This window comes from Bubalus bubalis, chromosome 6 (genome assembly GCF_019923935.1).
Source record: "Bubalus bubalis isolate 160015118507 breed Murrah chromosome 6, NDDB_SH_1, whole genome shotgun sequence".
In the NCBI taxonomy this organism is placed as follows: Eukaryota; Metazoa; Chordata; class Mammalia; order Artiodactyla; family Bovidae; genus Bubalus; species Bubalus bubalis.
In genome coordinates this window covers 22,473,312-22,496,254 of record NC_059162.1, presented here as the reverse complement: position 1 = coordinate 22,496,254, position 22,943 = coordinate 22,473,312, and the positions used below count along the sequence as shown (strand labels likewise).

Genomic DNA, 22,943 nt, shown 5'->3' with positions numbered 1-22,943 from the left:
GGCTCTTTCCCAGACCCTATTCCTTGTGACCTGTGCTGGTGCTTAGGGTGTCTTGTTGGCTACTGTGACTTACAACCACTATGTAACCATTTTCCACCTTCTTCAATATCTGCTCCTCATGAGTCTGAAGGTCTGTGTGTATTTTGTTGATTGGAACTTGACTGTGTGGGCTAGAGGATTCTGTGAAAGACACAGTGCTGACCCTCAGTGTGGACTCAACAAGATCATCCACTTTCTCTGTGACGTACCTTTGCTCCTGAAGCTCTCCTGCTCTGACACCTCTCTCAGGGAGTCTGTGCTCCATGTGGCCAGTGCCACCACTGGCCTGAGCCCCTGCCTATTCATTGCAGTGTCCTACTGCTTATCATCTCTGCCCTCCTTAAGATTCCCGCTGCTCAGGGCAGGAACCAGACCTTCACTATCTGTGCATCCTACCTCCCTGTGGTGGTCTTTTATGGAATAGCCAACTTTAACTATGATTGACCCAATATAGGCTATATCCTGGACATCCTGGTCTCTGTGCTCTTCTCTGTTGTGATCCCCATGATTAACCCTGTCACCTACAGCCTGAGAAATAAAGAAATCAAGGGTGCCCTGAGGAAGTGGATGGAGAAGGTGGATTCTCTAGGTATATCAGTGAATAGATCAATATTTTTCATTCTGGAAAATCTTTTCTTTTTCTCTTTTTTATAGTTTTTTACATTTATTTTATGATAATTCTTTATTAAAATATCATTTTAAATAATTCTTTTTAAATACTTTCAAAATTGTCTGTATTTAAGGCATAAAACATATTGATTTGATACAGATATACATAGTGAAGTGGTTACTGTTGTTGTTGCTGTTTAGTCACTAAGTTGATCTCTTTTGCAACCCCATGGACTGTAACCTGCCAGGCTCCGCTGTCCGTAAGATTTCCCAGGCAAGAATACTGAAATGAGTTGTCCTTTCCTTCTCCAGGGTATCTTCCCACCCCAGGGATCAAACCTGTGTTCTTTACCACAAAGCCACCAGGGAGACCCAAAGTGATTACTACAATTAACATACCATCTCTTCAAAAAGGGAACATTGTTGTTGGGAATGTAAATTGGTGCAGCCACTGTGGAAACACTATAGAAGTTCTTCAAGAAACTAAAAATAGAGTTGCCACATGATCCAGCCATCCCACTCCTGGGCATACATCTGGATTAAACTGTAATTTAAAAAGATACGTGCACGAGACTTCCCTGGTGGTCCAGCAGCTAAGACTCCATGCTCCCGATGCAGGGGGCCTGGGTTTGATCCCTGGTCAGGGAACTAGATCCCACATGCCACAACTAAGAGTTAGCATGCTGTAACTAAGACCCAGCACAGCCAAATAAATATTTAAGAAAAAAAAAAAAAGACACATGCGCCCTTCTGTTCATAGCAGCACAATTCACAACAACAAAGATATGAAAACAATCTAAATGTTCATCAACAGATGAATGCATAAAAATGTGGTAATATATATAATGGAATACTACTCAGCCATAAAAAGAATGAAATAATGTCATTTGCAACAACATGGATGAATCTAGAGATTATTATACTAAGTGAAGTAAGTCAGAAAGAGAAAGATAAATACCATGTGACATTACAGGTGAAATCTTAAAAAAAAAAAAAAAGACACAAATGAACTTATCTATGAAACAAACAGACTCACAGACATAGAGAACTAACTTGTAGTTGCCAAGGCAGAGAGAAGGTGGAAAGGGGGTGGATTGGGAGTTTTGGATTAGTAGATGCAAACTTGGAGAAGGCAATGGCACCCCTCTCCAGTACTCTTGCCTGGAAAATCCCATGGAAGGAGGAGCCTGGTGGGCTGCAGTCCATGGGGTCACTAAGAGTCAGACACGACTGAGCAACTTCACTTTCACTTTTCACTTTCATGCATTGGAGAAGGAAATAGCAACCCACTCCAGTGTTCTTGCCTGGAGAATCCCAGGTACGGGGGAGCCTGGTGGGCTGCTGTCTATGGGGTCGCACAGAGTCAGACACGACTGAAGCAACTCAGCAGCAGCAGCAGATGCAAACTAATATATGTAGGATGGATACACAACAAAGTCCTACTGTAGAGCACAGGGAACTATATTCAATATCCTGTGATTAACCATAATGGACAAGAATATGAAAAAGAATGTACATGTATGAATAACTGAACCACTTTGCTGTACAGCAGAAATTAATACAATCAACTGTACTTCAGTAAAACAAATTAAAGAACATATCATCTCCTCATATAGTTACCATTTCTTTTGCAATAAGAGCCCCTGAAATCTACTCTCTTAGCATATTTTCAGTGTTCAATACATCATTATTAAGTATAATCATAATGAAACACATTAGATCTCTGAACTTACTCATCCAAACTACACAACTACAACTTTGCACTCTTTGACCAATATCTCCCCATTTTCCCTACCACACTTCAACCCCAACTTCTGGTAACCATCATTTTACTCTCCACAAGTTCAACTTTTTTAGATTCTACATGTAAGTGAGATAATGCCAGTATTTGCCTTTCTGCGCCTGGATTATTTAGCATAATGTCCTCTTGGTTCATCTGTAGTGTCAAAAACGACACAATTTTCTTCTTTGCTTTTTAAGGCTGAATATATCTATTGCATAGGAACCTGGAATGTTAGGTCCATAAATTGGAAGTGTTCAAACAGGAGATAGCAGAGTAAGCACTGACATTTTAGGAATCAGTGAACTAAAATGGATGGGAACAGATGAATTTAATTCAGATGACCATTATATCTACTACTGTGGGCAAGAATCCCTAAAAGAAATGGAATAGCCCTCATAGTCAACAAAAGAGGCTGAAATGCAGTACTTGGGTACAATCTCAAAAACGAGGGTAAGTGGGGGCCACTCTTTGTTGCAGTGAGCAGGCTTCTCATATGCAGTGGCTTCTTTCACTGTGGAGTGAGGGCTTTACGTGCGTAGGCTCTAGTAGTTGTGGTGCTGAGACTAATGGGCTCTAGAGCGCAGTCTCAGGAGTTGTGATACATAGGCTCAATAGCTCCATGGCATGTGGGATCCTCCCAGAGCAGGGATCAAACTCATGTCCCCCACACCAGCAGGCAGACTCTCAACCACTAGACCACCAGGGAAACCCTCTTTGCCTATTTCTTAATTGGGTTTTTTTCTCACTACTGAGTTGTATGAGTTCCTTATATATTTTGGATATGAGCTTCCTAGTCATGTGTATGATTTGAAAAATACTTTCTTTTATTCTGTAGATTTCTCTCTTCTGTTTGTTTTCTTTGTTGTGCAGAAGTGTATTTTGCTTAATGCAATTCCATTTGTCTCTTTTACTTTTGTTGCTTGTGCTTTTGGGGTCATATTGGAAACTCATTGTCCAGACCAATGTCAAAAACTTTTGCCCAGTTTTCTTCTTGTAGTTTCACAGTTTCAAGTTTGACATTTAAGCTTTTAATCCTTTTTAGTTGACTTTTATATATGGAATGAGGTAAGTGTCCAATTTCATTGTTCTGCATGTGGATAATTAGTTTTCCAAAATCATGGCAGATGGTGATTGCAGCCATGAAATTAAAAGACTCCTTGGAAGGAAAGTTATGACCAACCTAGATAGCATATTCAAAAGCAAAGACATTACTTTGCCAACAAAGGTCCATCTAATCAAGGCTATGGTTTTTCCTGTAGTCATGTATGGATGTGAAAGTTGGACTGTGAAGAAAGCTGAGCACCAAAGAATTGATGCTTTTGAACTGTGGTGTTGGAAAAGACTCTTGAGAGTCCCTTGGACTGCAAGGAGATCCAATCAGTCCATTGTGAAGGAGGTCAGCCCTGGGATTTCTTTGGAAGGAATGATGCTAAAGCTGAAACTCCAGTACTTTGGCCACCTCATGCGAAGAGTTGACTCATTGGAAAAGACTCTGATGCTGGGAGGGATTGGGGGCAGGAGGAGAAGGGGACGACAGAGGATGAGCTGGCTGGATGGCATCACTGACTCGATGGACATGAGTCTGAGTGAACTCCGGGAGTTGGTGGTGGACAGGGAGGCCTGGCGTGCTGCAATTCACGGGATCGCAAAGAGTCGGACATGACTGAGCAACTGAACTGAACTGAATACCATTTATGGAGGATATTGTTCTTCTCTGTGCCGGAGTCCAGCTCCAGCAACCAGGGAATCAGCCTGAAGAGATAAACAGTGTCGGCGGAGAACGATGCAGCCTCTGACTCAAGGTGCGGGACTGCATGTTTATTTCAAGCATCAGGTCTTCTTTTATACTTTGACAAAAGCATTAGGACAGAGGTTTCAGATTTTCAGCTCCCTGTCACCCAGATTTATTGTCTCCTTGTTGCCCTTCAAACAGAGTTCCTGCTTCAGCCATTCTCTCAGAATGGTGTTTACTTGTGATTACATTGTAACTCATGCTTATGTCGGGGCTGCATACCACATTCCTCAGTTTATTTCTTATCTTTCTAAATCCTGCTTGCCCTAGTATCTTAAGCTATCTCTTAAAAAGGCTTCTAGCTATTCTTAATTATTCATAAACCCAGAGCTCAGCAAGCTTCCTTTGCCATAAACATTCCCCTCACAAACAGGTCTCAAATAACATCCTTCCCATGGCCTCAAGCTGTGGCCTAGGTGCTCATCCTGGAACATTCTTTGTAAAGATCCTTGAATAAATGTCAATGGTTACTTTATAGATTATTTTCTGGGCACAACTGCAGAAGGCTTTGTGCTTTCTCATACTTCTCTCAAGAACAATAAGCACCTTAACATTCTTTCCAGCCAACTCAACCGAAGAAAGGAAAAAACAAGTCAGAATCACAAGACCTAACTCCTTAATCCCGGGACCGTGCCTGCGGGATGGGGAGAGGGGGTTGGGGCCGTGCCTCCATTTTGTCAGTAATGCCTAACACAGCTCCTGACATCTCTGTTTTGTGTTTTGGTACCTCTCTCAAAGATCAGTTCAGTTCAGTTCAGTTCAGTCACTCAGTCGTGTCTGACTCCTTGCGACCCCATGAGCCATAGCACGCCAGGCCTCCCTGTCTATCACCAACTCCCAGAGTCTACCCAAACTCATGTCCATGGAGTCGGTGATGCCATCCAACCATCTCATCCTCTGCTGCCCCTTTCTCCTTTCGTCTTCAATCCTTCCCAGCATCAGGGTCTTTTCAAATGAGTGAGCTCTTCGCATCAGGTGGCCAAAGTATTGGAGTTTCAGCTTCAACATCAGTCCTTCCAATGAACACCCAGCACTGATCTCCTTTAGGATGGTCTGGTTGGATCTCCTTGCAGTCCAAGGGACTCTCAAGAGTCTTCTCCAACACCACAGTTCAAAAGCACCAATTCTTTGGCTCTCAGCTTTCTTTATAGTCCAACTCTCACATCCATTCATGACCACTGGAAAAACCATAGCCTTGACTGGACGGACCTTTGTTGGCAAAGGAATGTCTCTGTTTTTTTTAATATGCTGTCTAGGTTGGTCATAACTTTCCTTCCAAGGAGTAAGCATCTTTTAATTTCATGGCTGCAATCACCATCTGCAGTGATTTTAGAGCCCCCCCCCAAAAAAAGTCAGCCACTGTTTCCACTGTTTCCCCATCTATTTCCCATGAAGTGGTGAGACCAGATGCCATGATCTTCATTTTCTGAATGTTGAGCTTTAAGCCAGCTTTTTCACTCTCCTCTTTCACTTTCATCAAGAAGCTCTTTAGTTCTTCTTCACTTTCTGCTATAAGGGTGGTGTCATATGCATATCTGAGGTTATTGATATTTCTCCCGGCAATCTTGATTCCAGCTTGTGCTTCATCCAGCCCAGCATTTCTCATGATGTACTCTGCATAGAAGTTAAATAAGCAGGGTGACAATATACAGCCTTGACGTAAACCTTTTCCTATTTGGAACCAGTCTTTTGTTCCATGTCCAGTTCTAACTATTGCTTCCTGACCTGCATTCAGTTTTCTCAAGAGGTAGGTCAGGTGGTCTGGTATTCCCATCTCCTCAGAATTTTCCACAGTTTATTGTGATCCACACAGTCAAAGGCTTTGGCATAGTCAATAAAGCAGAAATAGATGTTTCTTCTGAAACTCTCTTGTTTTCTCAATGATCCAGTGGATGTTGGCAATCTGATCTCTGGTTCCTCTGTCTTTCTAAAACCAGCTTGAACATCTGCAAGTTCATCTCAAAGATCAAGTGACCATAAACATATGGATTTATTTATGGACTTTTTATTCTATTCCACTGGTCTATATGTTTTTTTATTTATGATCATGCTATTTTGGTTACTACAAATTTGTAGCCTATTTAGAGATCAGGTAATGTGATGTCTTTTCATACTGTTTATGGGGTTCATGAAGCTAATGGCAAAGGAGAAAAGGAAAGCTAGCTATACCTATCTGAATGCAGAGTTCCAAAGAATAGCAAGGAGAGATAAGAAAACCTTCCTAAGTGATTAATGCAAAGAAATAGAGGAAACCAATAGAATAGGAAAGGCTAGAAATCTCTTCAAGAAAATTAGAAATACCAAGGGAACATTTCATGCAAAGATGGGCACAATAAAGGACAGAAACAGTATGGACCTAACAGAAGTGGAAGATATTAAGAAAAGGTGGCAAGAATACATGGAAGAACTATACAAAAAAGATCTTCATGACCCAATAACCACGATAGTCTGATCACTCACTCAGAGCCAGACATCCTGGATTCCAAAGTCAAGTGGGCCTTAGGAAGAATCACTATAAACAAACCTAGTGGAGGTGATAGAATTCCAGTTGAGCATTTTAAGTCCTAAAAGATGATGCTGTTAAAGTGCTGCATTCAATATGCCAGCAAATTTGGAAAACTCAGCAGTGGCCACAGGACTGGGAAAGGTCAGTTTTCATTCCAATCCCCAAAAAAATGAAGTTGGGGCTTCCCTGGTGGCTCAAAGGGTAAAGCATCTGCCTGCAATGCAGGAGACCTGGGTTTGATCCCTGGTTCAGGAAGATCCCCTGGAGAAGGAAATGGCAACCCACTCCAGTATTCTTGCCTGGAGAATCTCATGGACACAGGATTCTGGTGGGCTACAGTCCACGGGGTCACAAAGAGTTGGACACAACTGAGGCAATGACAAAGAATGTTCAAACTACTTCACAACTGCACTCATCTCACATGCTAGAAAAATAATGCTCAAAATTCTCCAAGCCAGGCTTCAACAGTATGTGAACCATGAACTTCAAGCTGGATTTAGAAAAGGCAGACAAACCAGAGATCAAACTGCCAACATCTGCTGGATCATAGAAAAAGCAGGAGAGTTCCAGAAAAGCATCTACTTCTGCTTTATTGACTATGCCAAAGCCTTTGACTGTGGGAATCACGACAAACTGGAAAATTCTTAAAGAGATGGGAATACCACACCACCTTACCTGCCTCCTGAGAAATCTGAATGCAGATCAAGAAGCAACAATTAGAACCAGACATGGACCAATGGACTGGTTCCAAATTGGGAAAGAGTACACCAAGGCTGTATATTGTCACCCTGCTTATTTAACTTATATGCAGAGTACATCATGTGAAATGCGGGGCTGAATGAAGCACAGGTTGGAATCAAGATTGCTGGGAGAAATATAAATAACCTCAGGTACAGATAACACCACCTTTATGGCAGAAAGCAAAGAAAAACTAAAGAGCTTCTTAATGAAAGTGAAAGAGGAGAGTGAAAAAGGTGGCTTAAAACTCAACATTCATTTTGATATTTGGCAAAACTAATACAATTATGTAAAGTTTAAAAAATAAAATTAAATTAAAAAAAAAACAACAACAAAAAAAACTCAACATTCAAAAAACGAAGAACATGGCATCCGGTCTCATTACTTAATGGCAAATAGTTGGGGAAACAATGGAAATAGTGACAGACTTTATTTTCTTGGGCTCCAAAATCACTGCAGATGGTGACTGCAGCCATGAAATTAAAAGACGCTTACTCCTTGGAAGAAAAGCTATGACAAACTTAGACAGCATATTAAAAAGCAGAGACATCACTTTGCCAACAAAGATCAATCTAGTCAAAGCTATGGTTTTTCCAGTAGTCATATGGATGTGAGAGTTCGACTATGAAGAAGGCTGAGCACTGAAGAATTGATGCTTTTGAACTGTGGTGTCAGAGAAGACTCTTGAGAGTCCCATGGACTGCAAGGAGATCAACCAGTCAATCGTAAAGGAAATCAGTCCTGAATATTCATTGGAAGGACTGATGCTGAAGCTCCAATACTTCAGCCATCTGATGCAAAGAACTGACTCACTGGAAAAGACCCTGAGGCTGGGAAAGACTGAAGGCAGAAGGAGAAGGGGACGACAGAGGATGAGATGGTTGGATGGCATCACTGACTCAATGGACGTGAGTTTGAGCAGGCTCCAGGAGTTGGTGGTGGACAGGGAAGCCTGGCATGCTGCAGTCCGTGGAGTTGCAGAGAGTCGGACACAACTGAGTGACCGAACAAAGTGAACTGAATGTGATGCCTTCAGCTTCTTCTTTTTGCTGAGGATTGCTCTGGCTATTTGGTGCCTTTAGTGGTTTCATACAAATTTTATAATTATTTGTTCTATTTCTGTGAAAAATGCTAGTAGTATTTTGGTAGTGATTGTAATTAATCTGTAGATAATTTTGCATAATATGGATATTTTAGCAATATTAGTTTTTCTAATCCATAAACATAAATATATTTCCATTCATTTGTTCCTTCAATTTTTTCATCAATGTTTTATAGTTTTAATGTACTGATCTTTCACCTCTTTGGTAAAATTTATCCTAGGTATGTTTGATGCTATTGTAAATAAAATTGTTTCTTAAAGTCTTTTTCATTTTATTTCTTATTAGTATATAGATATGAAACTAACTTTTATAGGCTGATTCTGTACACTGAATCTTTATTAAATTGTTTATTATTTCTGTTTTTTGGTGAAATCTTTAGTGTTTTCTATATATATCATATTATGTAATCTGCAAACAGTGACAATTTTACTCCCTCCTTTCCAATTTGGATGTCTTTTCTTTCTTTTTCTTGCCTAACTGATCTGGTTATGACTTCTAGTGTTATAGTGAATAGAAGTGATAAGAGTTGGCATCCTTGTTTTGTTACTGATCTTAAGAAGAAAAGCTTTCAGCTTTTCACTGTTGAATATGTTAGCTGTGGGCTTATCAATATAGCTTTTATTATGTTGAGGTACATTCCTTCCATATCTAATTTGTTAAGACTTTTTATCACAAAAGTGTGCTGAATTTTGTCAAATGCTTTTCCTACATCCATTGAGATGATCATATAATTTTTGTTCTTCATTCTATAATGTGGTATATCACATTTAATGATTTGCATATATTAAATCATCACTACATCCAAGAATGAATCCAATTTGCTCATGGGGTATGATCCTTCCCACTGTGCTATTAAATTTGGCTTGCTAGTAGTTTTTTGAGGGATTTTGTGTCTATGCTCAGAAGGATATTGACCTGTAATTTTCTTGTAATATCTTTGTCTAGCTCTGGTATAAGGGTAATGTTGGCCTTGTAAAAATGAGTTTGGAAGTGCTCCCTCCTCTTCAATTTTTTGGAAGAACTGAGAATTGGTACTGATTCTTCCTTAATCTAAGAAGATCCCTTTAACTTTAGAGACTTAACTCTTTACTCTGTCTAATGTTTATACTCTAATTTTGATGAGGTAAAATACTGCAAGATTTTTAAACATATAGCTTTCTCCCTTTCTGAGCCCTACAGAGCTGTTTGATGAATCTGCATTTTCCTCCTTAGAAGTCACATCTCCAGTGTCATCACCGGTGCCATCATCATCTGCCACATGGCAATGGCACAACTAGAAACCAGGGGACATGAAGACAGAAGGATGCTGGTGAAAAAGAAGGGACGCACCATGTCTAAGTGAGCAGACTAACTAGTATGATTTCATGCCAAGAGAGCAGATACACTGTTAGTACTATAGTTCCAAAAACATGTTCAATTGAGCATGCAACATGAAGAATCTAGTTCTAAGATCCAAGGCCATGGCTACCAGAACAAGTGGACAAAATTCTCTTGTGCTTTGTAGAATCCCAACTTGAATAAACCTACACCCATGCATCTCTTTTCTTTCCCTAATGGAAAGGAGGAGAAGGCAAGTCTTTCAAGCTTTAACTTTCACTCACATCCTAACAAAAAAAAATCTGTCACTAAAATTCACCCACAAATGTCCCAAAAGAGATAAGAAGCTGGTCTCATTGCATGCTGAGAAAAGATGATTGATATGACTTTAATGAATACACAAGAGAATTAATTGCTCTTCATTCTAGTTTCTACTCAGGCTTTTGCCTTGCACCTGCACTCTGAAGAGTCCCAGAACAGCTGCTTAAAGAAAGATTACATGGTACTCCCAAAAGGTCAGTTCACAGGTACTTATAAATGTCCATGCTAGAAAAATGAGTTCCTAGAGAGAATATAGAAGGATTTTCAGCTCTTGCAGTAGACAGTGAACATGTTCAAGGTAGCTCCTAGAATGGAAGTCCTCCTCATGATGCATGGCAGTCAACAGCCTGTTTTACAGAGAGTGTCTTTCCAGCCCAGGAACTAGAAAGAGAGCAGCAAGCCCTGTCTAAAACTTTCGGCAAGAGTCAGTGGTAAGTTGTTCATTTACCATCACAACTGAGAAAAATGCTGCCAAGTGTCAGGATATATATACTTCTTAAAAGCGTTAAACACATAAAGTATTAAACACATATTTTCAATACCAGTTTCACGACATCTGTGTGATGACATAAATTTAGTATCATTTTTGTGTGTCTATGTCTATAATGGTAATAATAAAACTAGAGTTGAAATGACCATAGTGGTCATTTATTTGAAAGCCTGAGGGGTTCTTGAATTCCTTAAGTAATAGAATATGAAGGAGAAATTTGTTCATGGTAAATAATATATAATGCATAGTATTACTCTTATTCTAATTTTGAGAAGATAGAAATAATTTTCAGGGGGAAAGCATATCTCCTAGCCTATGCCATAGTATGACATTAAGGGCACAGAAAATATTTGTTTAAATAAAATGTAATTGAATTTGCATAAAACATATTTGGAACTCCTTTTGTTCACTACCTTGGGGAGTTTCATCTTTATGTTGAGCACATTGACATTTGGGAGATGTGTTGCAAACAACATATCTTTATTAACTATAGAAAGTCTTGTACTTTGTGAATCATTTGCTTCTCCTATAGTCCCTTTCTTTTTAGAAATCTCATAGATTCAGGGTGATTCCTAGATAACTTCTTTCTCACTCATTTGCCATTGAGATGATTTATAGGTTGGGAAAGAATGAAGCAGAGTTGCTGGTCTCTGGTTGGGAACTGAGCCATTGGTCTCCACTGGAACCACTGCTCTTATGGGAAAGGAGGACATTAAGACCACCACAGTCCAAGAGGCCATGGCACCACATTTATGTCCCCAAATAATGTTAGTTGTCTCAGGTCAGAAAGCTGTTTGCACCAGAACCACTAGGACAGAAATGTCCTCCTGATTCGGCTGAGATATTCCATCACAACCTCTTCCTTCTCTCTGGGCCTGACGGTAGTGCTGGATTTTGTGTTTTTCTTTTTCCACTGACTTCAACCTAAGTTGTTTGTGAGTGGTCTTTGTACCCCAAGCTTGGTTCCCCCATTCAGCTTCAGTAGGCAAAGGGATCAGATGCCACTGGGAGTATTAAGCCTGGGTCAGTGACCTGAGGCTCCCTCTCTTGGAGAGGTCATCAGTGGAGGCCAGCCCTTCTCCTCTCTGACAATCACATTCATGAGAAGGAACTCAGGTTTTTAACAATGGCTCTGTACTATCCATGGGATAGGCTGGTGGACAGGTACAATTTCCTGTCAAATTTCTATAGAGCCACACTCTTCTCAAACCTAAAACTAAATGCACTGGTTAAGAAATGACCACTGTTGGTGGGAATGCAAACTTGTACAGCCACTATGGAGAACAGTGTGGAGATTCCTTAAAAAATTGGAAATAGAACTGCCTTATGATCCAGCAATCCCACTGCCGGGCATACACACTGAGGAAACCAGAAGGGAAAGAGACACATGTACCCCAATGTTCATCGCAGCACTGTTTATAATAGCCAGGGCATGGAAGCAACCTAGATGTCCATCAGCAGATGAATGGATAAGAAAGCTATGGTACATATACACAATGGAGTACTACTCAGCCATTGAAAAGAATACATTTGAATCAGTTCTAATGAGGTGGATGAAACTGGAGCCTATTATACAGAGTGAAGTAAGCCAGAAAGAAAAACACCAATACAGTATACTAACACATATATATGGAATTTAGAAAGATGGTAACAATAACCCTGTGTACAAGACAGCAAAAGAGACACTGATGTATAGAACAGTCTTATGGACTCTGTGGGAGAGGGAGAGGGTGGGATGATTTGGGAGAATGGCATTGAAATACATATAATATCATATATGGAATGAGTCGCCAGTCCAGGTTTGATGCACGATACTGGATGCTTGGGGCTGGTGCACTGGGATGACCCAGAGGGATGGTATGGGGAGGGAGGAGGGAGGAGGGTTCAGGATGGGGAACACATGTATACCTGTGGCGGATTCATTTCGATATTTGGCAAAACCAATACAATAATGTAAAGTTTAAAAATAAAATAAAATAAAATTAAAGAAAAAAAGAATTTACTCAAACCAAAAGACAAAGAGAAATAAAAGTAAAAAATCACCCCTCCCCATATTCAGAGTATCTAAGAGCTATCTTACAGTGCCAAACATAAACATAATTGGAGTCTCAGAAGTGGGATTATTAAAAACACCACACATACACATCTCAATAGACGTAGAAAAAATTCAACAAAATGTAACATTAATTTATAACAAAACTCTCAATAAAGTAAGTATAGATGGAACTTCCTTAACTGTTAAGGGCATCTTAAAAACAAAAAAACAAAAAACACCCTACCCTTAACATCGTATTTAATGGTAAAATGCTACAAGCTTTCCCCACAAGTTCAGGAACAGACAAGGATGTCCTTTCTAACCCCTCCTAACTCACATTGTTTTAACTTGAATTTACCTGATGTTGATGCACCTTAAGTTATTGGCTATGTAGATATAGTCTTTTGTGAAGTGTGTACTCATATCTCCCGATTTTCAATTGGGTTGTTCATTTGTTTTTTGTGGTTTTGTTACTGATTTATAGGCATTTAAAATACATTTGGAATGTTATTGCTTTGTGAGATAAATATATTTTCCAAGTCTATATACTGCTCTTTAACCTTTAATAGTGCTTTTTGAAGAGCAAAAGTTCTTAATTTTGATAAAAAGTAGGATTATCAATTTTGTTCAAGTTGAGAATTAAGATTATTTATTTTTCATACCTATATTCAGTTGCTTCAGCAACTTTTATTGAAAAATCTTTCTTTAATATATTGAATGGCTTTGGTAGTTACACTGAAAATCAATTGCCAGAGTATATTATGGGTCCATTTCTGAGCTCTATTATGTTCCACTGATCTGTTTGTCTTTCCTTACAATAATGCCGCACTATCTTATTTATAATCATTAATTCTTGAAATATGAAGGGGTAAGTTCTCCAACTTTATTTTTATCCTCCAAGATTATCTTGACTATTCTAGAGCCATTAAATTTCCATATAAACTTTAGAATCAGCTTGTAAATTCCTCAAAAAGGACTACTGAAATTTTTATTTAGGTTGTATTGAAACTATAGTATGATATTTATCTCTAATTTCTCTAAGCAATATTTTGTGCTTTACAATGAAGAGATCTTGCAAATTTTTTGCTAAACTTATTACTACATACTTGTTGATAATTAGAGCTATTGCAAATAGTATTGTTTTAAATTATATTCCCAGGGTTTATTGATTATAGAAATATAATTAATCTTTGTATATTGACTTTGCTTCCTGAGATATTCTTAAATATTACTTCATTAATTCCTTTTGATTTTCTACATACACAATCATGACATCTGTAAATAAAGGCAGGTTGACATCTTTCTTTCAAACTTTTGTGCCTTTTACTATTCTTGCCTTATTGCATTAGTCAGGACGTCTAGTACAATTTTGAATAGAAACTCTGAGAATGGCCATTATTGTTAAATGTGTTACACAGAATGTGACACTATTAAGTATAATACAAGCTATATATTTTATCAGGTTGAGGAAGTTTCATTTATTCTCAGTTTGTTATATGTTTATTTTTTATTATGAATGGGTATTGAACTTTGTCAAATGCTTTCTTTGGCATTTATTGAGATGTTTACAGTTTTTCTCCTTTATTCTGTTAATAGAGGATGGCGATGATTACTTACATTCCTGTAATAAGCCAAAACACACTCTTGTATATTATCTAAGTATCACTGGATTTGATTTAATGGTATTTTGTTCAGACTTTTTGTGTCTGTGTTCCTGAGGGATATCAGGTTATAATTTTATTCTCTTATAAATATCTTATTACATTTTCGTGTCAAGATTTTGTCCTTATAAAACAAGTTGGGAAGTAATCCCTGATTTTATTGCTGAAGAGATTTTATAATACTGTATTATTTCTTCTTAAAATGTTTGGTCGAATTCACCACAAAACAATCTGGGCCTGGAATTTCTTTTTAGAAAGGTTTTTAATTGCAGATGAAATTTCTTTGATAGATTCATATCATTAAATTTTGTGTTTTTACATAATAATTCTCAGTAAGAATAAAGATAAAACATGGTTTATTTTTATTTCTCCCATATAAATTATCAATAGCAAGATATTATCAAGATTTCCTCCAATGTTTTCTTATAAAAATATCATAATTTTAGCTTTTAAGTTTTAGTCGTTAAACATTTTGAGTTAATTTTGTGTATATACTCCTAATAGTCTAAAACTACAAGCAAATCTCAAGATTTACATAACTGAAAAAAACCTACAATGGAGTACACTGAAAAGTAGCACTGATTCTGATTCAGCAGGTGATTAAATTCTTTTTATTTTTCTACATTTTCCTAATTTTTTGTAATGAAAATGTATTTCTTAGAAAAAATTAAGATGTTTACTAAAAAGGGCAATGATAGGAGGTAGGTATTACCAAAGTAGTGAAAAATTAGTTCTTTCCAATGAAGGGGTTACTGGCTTGTTGGTTTTACCAAGTTTGCATTTATTTTCGCATACCAGTAGCCCTGCAAATGTGTGGGTTGTCCCTGGGCCTGAGTTGGGTAGATCTGCTAAATGAGAAGTTCTGGTTTCTCTGAAGACACTTCTGCACACTTCCTTCATCAGTCCAGGCTGTCTATTTCCAGCATTATTTCACATGGCCCTATAAGGTTTCAAGTCCATTTGGGGTGCTCTTTGTACATTTCCCATTATGGCTTCTTTTTTTTTCATTGTTTTGTAGCTGTGGTGCCACTTGAAATGAACAATCAAACAGATGTCACTGAATTCATCTTCTTGGGATTTTCCAACCATCCCAGTCTACAGAGTTTGTTCTTCCTGGTCTTCCTGGTCATTTATCTGACAACTCTTTTGGGGAACACACTCATAATAATGGCCACCAGAGTCAGTCCTGCCCTCCACATCCCAATGTATTATTTCCTCAGCAACCTGAGTTTCTTGGACATTTGCTACTCATCTACCACTATCCCAGGCATGCTGGTGAACTTCTTCCAGGAGAAGAAGACTATCTCCTATGAGGGCTGCCTTTCCCAGATTTTCTTCCTTGTGACCTGTGCTGGCACTGAGGGTGTGTTATTGGCAGCTATGGCTTACGACCGCTATGTAGCCATATGCCACCCTCTTCAATATCCACTCCTTATGAGTGTGAAGGTCTGTGTCTGTTTGGTGTCTGGGTCCTGGCTATGTGGACTGGTGAATTCTATGGCACACACAGTGTTGGCAACCACACTCACTCTGTGTGGACCTAACCAGATCAGCCACTTTCTCTGTGACATCCCATTCCTCCTGAAGCTCTCCTGCTCAGATACCTCTCTCAATGAGTTTATGCTCCATGTGGCCAGTGCCACTATTGGCCTAAGTCCCTGCTTGTTTACTTCTGTGTCCTACATGCTCATCATCTCTGCCATCCTTAGGATTCCCTCTGTTCAGGGCAGGAGTAAAGCCTTTTCTACCTGTGCATCCCACCTCACTGTGGTGGTTATCTTCTTTGGAACAGCCAACTTTAACTATGATAGACCCAATGTAGGCTACAACCTGGATATGGACATCCTGGTCTCTGTGCTCTTCTGCATTGGGACCCCCATGTCTAACCCCATCATCTATAGTCTGAGAAGCAAGGAGATCAAAGGTGTCCTGAGGAAGCTGGCTAAAGAATGCTGGTTCTCTAGTGAGATCAGTGGTTAAACAGTTTCATTCTGGAAAATTTCTTAATTGGAGAAAAAATTGAGTATTCCAGCTACAATTTAAACAGTACTCTTTTTATATATGATCTCTTGACAACTGTGATGACTGATTCCACCAGGACAAATAGGTACACTTGTACTGAGCATTTCACACACTGTGATCCTAAATACTGTGTGTTCTCCAATCCACTGATAACTTAGAGCATTTTGTAACCTCCTAGATAAACCCCAGTATACATTAGCAGTCACTCCCCATATCCTCCCAAATTTGAATCACTAGAAAACCACTATTCTGCTTCCTGGGTCCATGGATATCCTTATGCTGGATGTCTCATATAAATAAAATTCTACAACATGTGCCTTTTGTGTCTGGCTTCTTGGGATGTTTTCAAAGCTCATACATATGCCATGTTGTACTTCATTCCTTCTTCTCATTGAATGATTTCCATTTTGCAGATATACCACATTTTACTTGCTGACTCAATAGACATTTTAGTCATTCTCACTTTTTACTATTATGAATAATGCTGCTATGAACACTCATATTCGAGTTTTAGGAGAAATATTTGTATTTATATAGAGTCTATAGTTTTGAGTGGTATTGCTGGATCACATGATAAACTTTAAAAGGACTGTTAAATTTTTTCAAAGCAGAGGCACTATTTTACATTATCAAGGGCAGTGTATGTGGGTTCTAATTTCTCCACATCCTGACCAACATGTTATATGTCCTTTTTTTATATAGCCATCCTAGTATGCGTAAAGTACTGTATCATTTTGATTTGTACTTCCCAGATGCCTAATGATTCTAAGGTCTTTAATAAGCAACATTACTACTTCACAGGCAAGTTTGCCCTCAGAGTACAAAATGAAGTAGAGCAAAGGCTAACAGAGTTTTGCCAAAAGAACGCACTGGTCATAGCAAAGACCCTCTTCCAACAACACAAGAGATGACTCTACACATGGACATCACCAGATGGTCAACACCAAAATCAGACTGATTATATTCTTTGCAGCTGAAGATGGAGAAACTCTATACAGTCAGCAAAAGCAAGACCAGAAGCTGACTGTGGCTCAGATCATGAATTCTTTATTGCAAAATTCAGACTTAAATTGAAGAAAGTAGGGAAAACCACTAACCATTCAGGTATGACCTAAATCAAATCCCTTACAATTATACAGTGGATGTGACAAATAGTTTCAAGGGATTAGATCTGATAGAGTGCCTGAAGAACTATGGACAGAAGTTTGTAACATTGTACAGGAGGCAGTGGTCAAACCATCCCCAAGAAAAAGAAATGCAAAAGGGCAAAACAGTTGTCTGAGGGGGTCTTACAAACAAGAGAGAAAAGAAGAGAAGTGAAAGGCAAAGGCAAAAAGGAAAGAAATACTCATCTGAATGCAGAGTTCCAAAGAATAGCAAAGAGAGACAAGAAAGCCTTCCTAAGTGATCAGTACAAAGAAATAGAGGAAAACAATAGAATGGGAAAGACTAGAGATTTCTTCAAGAAAATTAGAGATACCAAGGAACTATTTCAGGCAAAGATGGACACAATAAAGGACAGAAGCAGCATGGACCTAACAGGAGCAGAAGATATTAAAAGGTGGCAAGAATACACAGAAGAACTATACAAAAAAGATCTTCACGACCCAGATAACCACAGTGGTCTGATCACTCACCTAGAGCCAGACATCCTGGAGTCTGAGGGCCTTAAGAAGAATCATTACAAACAAACCTAGTGGAAGTGATGGAATTCCAGCTGAGCTATTTCAGATCCTAAAAGATGATGCTGTCAAAGTGCTGCACTCAATATGCCAGCAAATTTGGAAAACTCAGCAGTGGCCACAGGACTGGAAAATGTCAGTTTTCATTCCAATGCCAAGATTGGAAAGGCAATGCCAAAGAATGTCCAAACTACCACACAGTTGTACTCATCTCACACGCTAGCAAAATAATGCTCAAAATTCTCCAAGCTAGGCTTCAACAATTACGTGAACCATGAAATTTCAGGTGTTCAAGCTGGATTTAGAAAAGGCAGAGGAACTATAGATCAAATTGCCAATATCCATTGGATCATCAAAAAAGCAAGAGAATTTCAGAAAAACACCTATTTCTGCTGCATTGACTACACCAAAGCCTTTGACTGTGTGGATCACAAGAAACTGTGGAAAATTCTTCAAGAGATGGGAATACCAGACCGCCTCACCTGCCTCCTGAGAAATCTGTATGTAGGTCAAGAAGCAACAGTTAGAACTGGACAGGTAACAACAGACTGGTTCCAAATTGGGAAAGGGCTACATCAAGGATGTTTATTGTCACCCTGCCTATTTAACTTATATGCAGAGTATATCATGTAAAATGTCAGGCTGGATGAAGCACAAGCTGGAACCAAGATTGCTGGGAGAAATATTAATAACCTCAGATATGCAGATAACACCATTCTAATGACAGAAAAGGAAGAACTAAAGAGCCTTTTGATGAAAGTGAAAAAGGAGAGTGAAGAAGTTGCCTTAAAATTCAACATTCAGAAAACTAAGACCATGGCATCTGGTTCCATCACTTCATGGCAAATAGATAGGGAAACAATGGAAGCAGTGACAGACTTTACTTACTTGGGCTTCAAAATCACTGCAGGTTGTGACTGCAACCATGTAATTAAAAGACACTTGCTCCTTGGAATAAAAGTTATGACAAACCTAGACAGTGTATTAAAAAGCAGAGACATTATTTTGTTGACAAGGTCCATCTAGTCAAAGCTATGGTTTTTCAAGTAGTCGTATGGATGTGAGAGTTGGACCATCAAGAAGGCTGAACACCAAAGAATCGATCCTTTTGAACTATGGTGTCAGAGAAGACTCTTGAGAGTCCCTTGGACTGCAAGGAGATCAAATCAGTGAATCCTACATGAAATCAACCCTGAATGTTCATTGGAAGGACCAGTGCTGAAGCTCCAATACTTTGGCCACCTGGTCCTAAGAGCTGACTCATTGGAAAAGCCCCTGATGCTGGGAAAGATTGAAGGCAGGAGGAGAAGGGCATGACAGAGAATGAAATGGTTGGATGGCATTACCAACTCGATGGATATGAGTCTGAGCAAGCTCTGGGAGTTGGTGATGGACAAGGAAGTCTGGCATGCTGCAGTCCATGGAGTCACAAAGAGTTGGACGTAACTGAACTGAACTATTTCACATGTGGAAAAACTTAACTTGCTAAGGAAGTTTTTGAGCTATAGATACTTTTTACTCTAATTTTGGTGAGGCAGAATACTGCAAGATTTTCAGGCTTGGAGTCTTTCTCCTATCTGTGCCCTACAGAGGTGTTTGATGGCTCTGACTTATTCTTTTTTAGAACCGAAATATACAGTGTCATGACCAGGTCACAAGCAATTGCATAACAATACCTCAGGGGACATGAAGATATGAAGGATGAAAGTTAGTTGAGAGCAACCAGAGATGGTCCTTTCAGGTAACCATCCAATAGCCACCTAATCCCACCAACCAATTTACCAGCTTTGCCCCTAATGTGCTCACCAATACTCCAGAAACAGTCAGGAGGCCATAAAAACCTGCCACCAGCCAACTCAGGAGACTTTCCATACTTTAGTAGTTGCACACCTCACACTATCCTGTACTAAAGGTTTTTAGCAGCCACTGGATTCATTAACTGCTCATAAATATTCCATGAATACATACATCTAATTATAAAAGACTGAATTATGGGAAGGACATGCACAGTAGAGCATCTTATTATAGAACCTGTAGCTGTTGTAGCTCAGTCAGTAAAGAATCTGCCTGCAATGCAGAAGACCTGGGTTTGGTTCCTGGGTCAGAAAGATCCCCTGGAGAAGGAAATGACAACCCACTCCAGTGTTCTTGCCTGGAGAATCCCATGGACAAAGGAGTCTGGCAGGCTACAGTCCATTGGGTTGCAAGAGTAGGATACGACTTAGTGACTAAACCACCACCAGCTATCAATCAAGGCTGCCAGTCAATGACACCCCTTCCCCCGCAGATTATACAAATGACCCTGCCTTAAAAACTCTGTACCCTAGCCCTCCAGGGCCATTGGCCTCCCTTGGCATGGCCCACCTCTCTCTTGAGGTGTTCTCTCTGTTCTTTCTTCATGTGTGCTCAGTTCTGTCCAACCTTTTGCCACCTGTTCTTTCTTTCCTTATTGTTAATAAACTTTCTTGCAATGGGTAAGACCTTAGACTCTTCTTGCATCTTTACCAAGAACTAAGGCCCACAGGAGGGTCTCCAGACCCTCCTTCCACTAACAGAAGGAAGGATGCATCATGCTCAGGTGAGCAGACCTAATTGGGAGTGCTTAGCACCAAGAGGGTGAAGGCAATGGCAGAACTCTTGCCTGGAAAATCCCATGGAAGGAGGAGCCTGGTAGGCTGCAGTCCATGGGGTCGCTAGGAGTCACACACGACTGAGCGACTTCACTTTCACTTTTCACTTTCATGCATTGGAGAAGGAAATGGCAACCCACTCCAGTGTTCTTGCCTGGAGAATCCCAGGGATGGGGGAGCCTGTTGGGCTGCCATCTCTGGGGTCGCACAGAGTCAGACACGACTGAAATGACTTAGCCGCAGCAGCATCAGCACCAAGAGAACAGATAGGTTGCTAAAATGGTAGCTCCAGATACACGTTCAACAGGCAGATCGTGCATCATGAGGAGTCCAAGTCTAAGGGGGAAACTCCCCATACCGTTGGAATCCAAACAAATAAGCCCACAGGAGGATAAGCCAGTATCCAAGGCTTCTGCCACCCATGACTTCTTAATAGAAATCTAGTATTGAACTTCACTCAAAAATATCCCAGCTAAGAACAAGATGGCAGAGGAGTAGGTGAATGCAGAATACATCTCTCTCCACGGATACATCAGGAATATGCCTTCAGACACAGAAGTGCATGCAGAACACCAGCTGAGAGCAGACAGGAGTACCTGACCAGGAGAAAAGAATATAGAGATCCAGGCAAAACTCGGTAGGATGAAGGAACTAGGGGGAAAAACGGGAGTGTTAGTAGTGCCCCTGCCCTTGGTGGGCCCAATCCCCACATTGGGGCAACTGTCTGAATCAGAGGAGAAACATTTAAGGCAGAAAGGGAAATGGCTGATCTGTGGCACCCTAAATGGAATGAGAATATGACAGTCCTTGCCGTAGCCATGCATACCCTAGACAGTGCAGTGGCTGGGAGCTGGAGTTTAGGGATTGTGGAGTAATCCCAAGGTGAGGGCTGCTGTTGACTGGAGAGACTGACTAAGGGGATGTGAGAGAGGAGGTTGTGGTGGGAAATGCCTGTGGAGGAAAGGTGGGCAGCAATGAAAGCAAGGCCATACTGCTGGGTCACACGTAGTGGGTGGAGCCATCCCCATAACCTCTCTCCCCTCATGCACCCCCCACCCCCATGCATTGGCAGCTGAACAGTAGAGAGGCTGGCCCATCAAATGCCTGATGCACTGAACTACAGAGTAAGACCCCAGGCTGGGGGACCCTCTATGTGCCTGATGTGCGGAACAACAGAGAAGGACCCCTGGAAGGAAGCCCTCTAAGTGCCTGAACGGGCGGGGCTTCAGAGAAAGACTGGCCAAAGAGGCCTTCTGATCGCCAGCTACAAGAAGCTTGAAAGAAAGATTCTGATAAGGCCATAACTCCTGCGGCAGAGGCAGTCCGCGTCCCTGCACTCCTGCTGCCAGGGTCCCCGCAAGCCAAGCAGCTGTGCTACCTTCATCCTCAGCTCTCACTGGGGCAGAGCTGTCACAGGCAAAAAAAGTCTTGCATTTATGCGTGCAGAGTTGCTTTGGTAGTATCTGAGTCTGAGACCCTGTGGACTGTGGCCTGCCAGGCTTATCTTTCAGGGAGGGGGATTCTCCAGTCAAGAATACTGGAGCGTATTGGCCAATACTGGTTGCCATACCCTTATAGAGCACTACATTTCCTACTGCCCTAGCCACAAACTCCTCTGGGTACCTGGTGCTGCCAGAAACCCTGAGACTCAAGCAGCTGCACCACCTCCACACCTGGCCCTCAGATGGGCAAACCCAAGTCCTCCAGGGCAGCCTCAGGAGCAAACCCCAGTGGACGACCCATATCCAGAGGTGGAAATAAAACCATAATTGAAACCCAGGGGCAGTGTGACTAAGGAAGAAGATCCAAAACCCTCCCAACCAGCTGCACAGGCTGTAGATTAAATCCACCAATCAACTAGGCAGACTCTGTGTCTGTGGAATATATAAAAGGTCATTGAGAGCTCCCACAAAAGAAAATGCACTAGTTCTGATAGCTGTGGACATTGGAGGCAAGAACACAGAGGAGTAGGAGCAGATTAGAATCTGAGCTGCCCCCATACAGCAGGTGCAGAGATAGCACAGTGTTAGAGGGCATCCTAGGGAGGTGAGGGGGACTGTGACTCCCAGGGAGGAAAAGGACTCTGACAGCAGTGACTCAAGAAAAACATTTATTATTCTTATGTTTTGACTTGTTCTGTAGATTCTTTTGGACTTTTTTTTTCTTTTTTCTTTTTCCTTTTCCCTGCCTCTGTTGTAGTTGTCAATTTTATTGG

At 40.4% G+C, this 22,943-nt stretch overlaps 1 protein-coding gene and 1 pseudogene across 1 annotated transcript; both read left to right on the top strand.

Moving 5' to 3' along the window:
• Positions 1 to 9,912, top strand: part of LOC102406977 — a 78,695-nt pseudogene extending 68,783 nt beyond the window's left edge.
• A 5,410-nt stretch (positions 9,913 to 15,322) lies between these two features.
• LOC102406664 (olfactory receptor 1052-like) lies at positions 15,323 to 16,374 on the top strand. Its single transcript, XM_006051171.4, has one exon. The coding sequence runs from the start codon at positions 15,430 to 15,432 to the stop codon at positions 16,372 to 16,374; it is 945 nt and encodes a 314-aa protein (XP_006051233.4). The 5' UTR covers positions 15,323 to 15,429.
• Positions 16,375 to 22,943: the final 6,569 nt, after the last annotated feature.

What these genes read in the sequence shown, in the direction of transcription:
- LOC102406664 (XM_006051171.4), top strand. Translation starts at nt 15,430, where the DNA reads ATGAACAATCAAACAGATGTCACTGAATTCATCTTCTTGGGATTTTCC.